At 49.2% G+C, this 5,468-nt stretch overlaps 1 protein-coding gene across 2 annotated transcripts; it reads left to right on the top strand.

The window, feature by feature from the left end:
• Window positions 1-1,379: 1,379 nt before the first annotated feature.
• On the top strand, window positions 1,380-4,495 carry LOC109940010 (protein trichome birefringence). Of its 2 annotated transcripts, none has more exons than XM_020538713.3 (5): window positions 1,380-2,821; window positions 2,930-3,122; window positions 3,226-3,422; window positions 3,540-3,698; window positions 3,785-4,495. In XM_020538713.3, exons 1-5 carry the CDS (start codon window positions 1,587-1,589, stop codon window positions 4,131-4,133), a joined length of 2,133 nt encoding a protein of 710 aa, XP_020394302.1. In that variant the 5' UTR covers window positions 1,380-1,586; the 3' UTR covers window positions 4,134-4,495. The 2 variants fall into 2 exon arrangements, 1 of the variants encoding a protein (XP_020394302.1); XR_002262555.3 differs by having other exon boundaries at window positions 1,464-2,821; window positions 3,520-3,698.
• Window positions 4,496-5,468: the final 973 nt, after the last annotated feature.

The following is a 5,468-nucleotide window of genomic DNA, read 5'->3' as shown; positions in this document are numbered from 1 at the left end:
CCTCTCTCAAACGGTCACTTAGACCGAGTGAGCTTCTCTTCTCAATCAAACGGGACACAAAGTCCCCGCAAGGACCACCACACAATTGGTGTCTCTTGCCTCGGTTACAATTGAGTTGATCACAAAAAAGAATGAGAAAGAAAATAAGCAATCCAAGTGCAAGAGCTCAAATGAACACAAGTCACTCTCTCACTAGTCACTAATTGATTTGGAGTGATCTTTGGACTTGGGAGAGGATTTGATCTCTTTGGTGTGTCTTGTATTGAATGCTATAGCTCTTGTAAGGTGTAGGAAGTCTGAAAACTTGGATGCAATGAATGGTGGGATGGTTGGGGTATTTATAGCCCCAACCACCAAACTAGCCGTTTGGTGGAGGCTGCTGTCGAATGGCGCACCGGACAGTCAGGTGCGCCACCGGACACTGTTCGGTGCGCTAGCCACGTCACCCGACCGTTAGGGTTCGACCGTTGGAGCTTCTGTCTTCTGGGTCACCGGACAGTCCGGTGATGCACCGGACAGTCACTGTACACTGTCCGGTGCGCCTTCTGGCGCTGCTCTGACACTGACGCGCACTGTAGCGCATTGAATGCGTTCTGCAGACGACCGTTGGCGCGAAGTAGTCGTTGCTCCGCTGGCACACCGGACAGTTCGGTGTTACATCGGACAGTCCGGTGAATTATAGCGGAGCGGCCTCCAGAATTCCCGAGACTGGCAAGTTTGGAGTTGGATTCCCTGGTGCACCGGACATTGTCCGGTGGTGCACCAGACACTGTCCGGTGGCACACCGGACATTCCGGTGCGCCAGACCAGGGCTGCCTTCAATTGAACTTTGCTCCTTTTGTTTGAACCATATCTTTTGACTTGTATTGGTTTGTTGTGAACCTTTGGCACCTGTAAAACATATTTTCTAGAGCAAACTAGTTAGTCCAATAATTTGTGTTGGGCAATTCAACCACCAAAATTCTTATTGGAAAAGGTTTGACCCTATTTCCCTTTCAGTTCTAAACTAGAAAAATTACATATTATGATAGTTCAAGTCACGATGAATCAAGTAATTTTAGTTTTATGTTGTAAAATCTTTTAAAACACATGGTATAAATCGGTCAGGTTAAAATTAATAGTGATTGACTTAAGACAAATCTAAAACAACTAAACTCATGTGGATAGAGAAAGTAGATATATTAGGTTATATGGATGAATTTCTTAGATGGAGAACTGGAGATTGTACATGTCATAAAGCCACACGGATGTTTTACAAAGAAATCAAATTATTCTGGCTCCTTGCACTTGCACCATATGTCGGCTCTACGCCTCTACCACCTCCCTATGGAAGCCTATTAAAACCAAACTGAAATTAAAAAGAAAATGGATAGTTTTATTTTAGTTCCAAGTTCCAACTGACCACGCCGACGCCGCCTCCGACGCCTCCTACAAAAACGTCTACGGTGGATCGCTGCCCACAGCACGGCGCTCGCCCTCTCACACCGGCTGCGCCACCGCTGCCCTGCATACTTGCCTACTATAAACCCTAACTAACTCCCGCCGCACCCGCTCGCCTTCCATCGCACGCCACCACCGGTCACCGGATGAAGGGCGCGTGGAGGCAGAGCGGCGTGGCGGCCGTGGCCGAACACCTCGGCCACCTCGGCGGAGCAGGGCTCGTCGGGCGAGCGCTGCCCGTCAGGCTCTGCCTCTACGGCCTCACGCTCACCTTCGCCGGATTCGCGGTCTTCCTCTGCTTCGCGCCCTCCCTCATCGTGCCCCCAGCCTCGTCGCCGGGCGTGGCGTGGTTCGACGACGGCCTGATCGCCTCCGCGTCGCCGTACCGCGCGCAGGTCTCGGGCTTCCTCTCGTCCCTGTTTCCCGCCATCTCCTCCTCCACGGTGCCTCCTGGTGGCGTCGCGGTGAGCTGTTCCCGAGGCAATGGCTCCAGCGCGGTTCGGCGCGGCGAGCAGTTGGGAAGCGGAGGTGGAGCTCCGGTCAGCAGCAAGGAAGCGCCAGTTCCCGGGGATGCTACTGCGACGGTGCTGAGCGGCGCGGCGCCCGTTGATCATGTGCAAGGCGGTGCCAAAGCCAAGCATTCCGCCTGGAGTGCCGCTGCCGAGTCGAAGGGTGGGCCTGGACCTGGACTCGCGAGCGGCGGTTCAGCCCAGAATGTCACGTCGGCGAAAGGAGGCGTGCCTGTTGGGATCAACGGTTCCGACGACACGAACGCGAGTTCCGTGGATGCCGGGGATGGCAACGGGGTGAGACCGAGTGCAAGGTATACTGCCGGCTCCACGCACCAGTTGGGAAGCGGAACTGCAGCTTTAGTCAATGGTGCTACTGCTTCATTCCTTAATCAGACTGCGAGTGAAGTTGCAGCGGCCATGGACGGCAATGGAAGTGCAGCTGCAGTCAACAACCAGACCGTCCCAATTCAGGCTCCTGCAGATAGCAAGAGCCACAGTTCAGCTGCTTCAGATGGCAGCAACAGTACTGCAGCCAATAAGCAGAATGAATCGACCGCTAGTCCTCAGGGGAGCACTAGTCCGGTGAAAGATCGATCTGCACGAGGGGCCACCCCAACAGCCAGTGACAACGGTGATGTGCCGGTGGAAGCAGATGCTAATGCCGGTTGGCGCATGAAGGCTGATTGGATTGAGAACATGGCCCGCTGCGACATGTTCTACGGGAATTGGGTCCGAGATGACTCGTACCCTCTGTATCCTGCGGGATCATGTCCTCACGTCGATGAGTCCTTCAACTGCCACCTCAACGGCCGTCCTGACAAAGCTTACGAGAGGCTCCGGTGGCAACCTAGCGGATGCAGAATCCCAAGGTGAGAAAGGTTTATACTGCAACAACTACGCGGTTTAGTTACTGCACCAAATGCAGTTCTGTGTTGCTTTTTTTTTTTGAAAGTTTAGTTCTGTCATCTGTGTGTTAGATTGAACCCAACTGATATGTTGGAGAGGCTGAGGGGGAAGAGGCTGGTGTTTGTGGGTGATTCGCTCAACAGGAACATGTGGGAATCCCTGATTTGTATCTTGAGGAATTCTGTCAAAGACAAGAGTAAGGTTTTTGAGGTATCCGGCAGGAGCCAATTCAGGGCTGAGGGCTCCTACTCTTTCTTGTTCCAGGTAGATACGTACGCCTTATTCCAGCTTTTGTCATCTCTGGCTCTATGCTAGTTTCCTCAACTAGAACAGACTCTTAAAGCGCGAACATGCTGTTGCTTTATAGGACTACAATTGTAGTGTGGAGTTCTTCCGCTCCCCTTTCCTTGTTCAGGAATGGGAGATGCCAATCAGCAACGGAAAGGGTACCCGGGAAACTCTCAGGCTTGACGTCATCGATCCAGCGTTCCCGAGGTACAAGAACGCAGATATCATTATCTTCAACACTGGTCACTGGTGGACGCATGACAAAACTTCTCTAGGGTGAGCAAAACAATGCATTGCCTGATTCACTGAAGATCTGTGCAGTTCAGACATCCTGCATTTCCATTTGCCATGTACTGTTCTGATTATTTTTTAGAAAAAAAAAATGTGCCGCAGGAAAGATTACTACCAAGAGGGCAACCGCGTGTACAGTGAGCTGGACGTCCACGATGCCTTTCGGCGAGCTCTCAACACCTGGGCCAAGTGGGTTGATTCCAGTGTAAACCCCAAGAAAACCACTGTGTTTTTCAGAGGCTACTCGGCATCCCACTTCAGGTACCCAAGAAAGTTATTTCTGAACCTCAGCAAGTTGAGCAAAAAGATGTGCTCTATGAGTTACCGATGTCGTGTCTGTCATGCAGTGGAGGCCAATGGAATTCGGGCGGCAGTTGTGACAAGGAAACAGATCCAATAACGGATGGCCAGTACCTCACGCCGTACCCAGAGAAGATGAGCATTCTGGAGGAGGTGCTCCGTGAGATGAAAACGCCCGTCGTGTACCTGAACATAACACGGATGACCGACTACAGGAAGGAGGCCCACCCTTCGGCCTACCGCAAGCAGGAGCTGACTGAAGAGGAGAGGCAATCGCCTGAGCTGTACCAGGACTGCAGCCACTGGTGCCTCCCTGGAGTACCGGACTCCTGGAACGAGCTTCTCTACGCACAGATTTTGCTGAAGCAGCAACATGCGATGGCGATGCAACAATAAAAAGCAAGCGTGGACTTGTCCAGTTGTCCTTGTACATGAAGTGTTGTAGTCAGACGACGGGGTGCATAGGATAAAAAATCTACATGGCTCGATCAAAGGAAAGCTTATAGTATAAGTGAGAACAAGGATTTTGGAATCCTTGCATAGATAGTGCATCAGATGACATAGGATTATATGATGTAAACTTCATGACTCGTTAGCAAAAAAATAAGAAGAAGAAAAAACCGAATAGATAGTGCATCAGATGACATAGGAGAATCTTCTTGTTTTGTGAGAGACTTTTGTCTGTCTGTATAGTAATATAGTATTCTGAATTTATATTCGTATACTTTCTGAATAATATGGAGAGTTGTTGCACTTGGTATCCGTATGTCTGAAAAACGATTTAGTATTCGGATATTATAGCCTGAAAGAAGGTTTCAGTGAGGCTATGGTATATACGTCGATTTACTGATGTCCCTTTTATTTTTCATATGCATGATCTGTTCCATTTGCATGGAGCAAGTAGGCACCTGCTGAGTTTTAGCCTTTAAAAAAGCAAACAAACAGACCCGCCTAGTATTAAAGTGGCTGGGAATTGGGATCTCTCTGTGCTACAGTTAAACAGATAATGACTACCAGCTACTCCCTCCGTTTCTTTTTAGTTGTCGTTGGATAGTTCAATTTTGCAATATCCAGCGACAACTAAAACGAAACGGAGGAAGTACTTCACAATGCTTTCACTTTGTAATAATAAACTTGTGATGTGAGTACCACTACAGTTGCTGCCACAGGAGTTGCCGATTCAGGTAGGACACCGTATGTTTTGGGAGTAAACCATCGTTGCTGTTTTTTTCCTTAAAAAAACATTAGCTCTGCGGCCATTGGTCGGGCCAGGTTGGTGGGATGCAATTCGCATGCGTTTGGTTGCTTGCATCTGGGCCCGGGTCAGAAATCAGAATAGCATAGTTTTGGTTACCATGGTTCGACATACTCTGGACATGTATTATTTAATTTGGAGTGATGTAAAAAAATATCATGGTTGTACCATGACATTTTAAAACCATAGTAATTCAAAGCCATGGTTTTTAAAATAGTTGTTTAACAACAGGGTCTCTGCTAATGTAGTCTAGTGTGCGAATCAAAACTGCAGATATGGATGTTTGCTGCCCTGGTGCATCTTCCGGCTGATTGGTTGTTCGGCTGGGTAGAGTCTAGTTTAGATCCAGATGCAGGCTGAGCCTAGCATGTATACATGGACGCAACTAGTTAATTTGTTACGTGTTTGGTTTCTTGTACCGACTCAACCAGGATTTAATGAGCTCGTGTTTGGTTTCCTGTACCGACTCATCCAGG

This window comes from Zea mays, chromosome 5, assembly GCF_902167145.1.
Source record: "Zea mays cultivar B73 chromosome 5, Zm-B73-REFERENCE-NAM-5.0, whole genome shotgun sequence".
NCBI classification, from domain to species: Eukaryota; Viridiplantae; Streptophyta; class Magnoliopsida; order Poales; family Poaceae; genus Zea; species Zea mays.
This window is presented reverse-complemented; position numbering and strand designations above follow the sequence as displayed.

Coding starts and splice junctions, on each gene's coding strand:
- LOC109940010 (XM_020538713.3), top strand. CDS start 1,587: ATGAAGGGCGCGTGGAGGCAGAGCGGCGTGGCGGCCGTGGCCGAACAC. Junction 3,123..3,225: donor CCTACTCTTTCTTGTTCCAG/GTAGATACGTAC, acceptor GTTGCTTTATAG/GACTACAATTGTAGTGTGGA. Junction 3,423..3,539: donor CATGACAAAACTTCTCTAGG/GTGAGCAAAACA, acceptor AATGTGCCGCAG/GAAAGATTACTACCAAGAGG.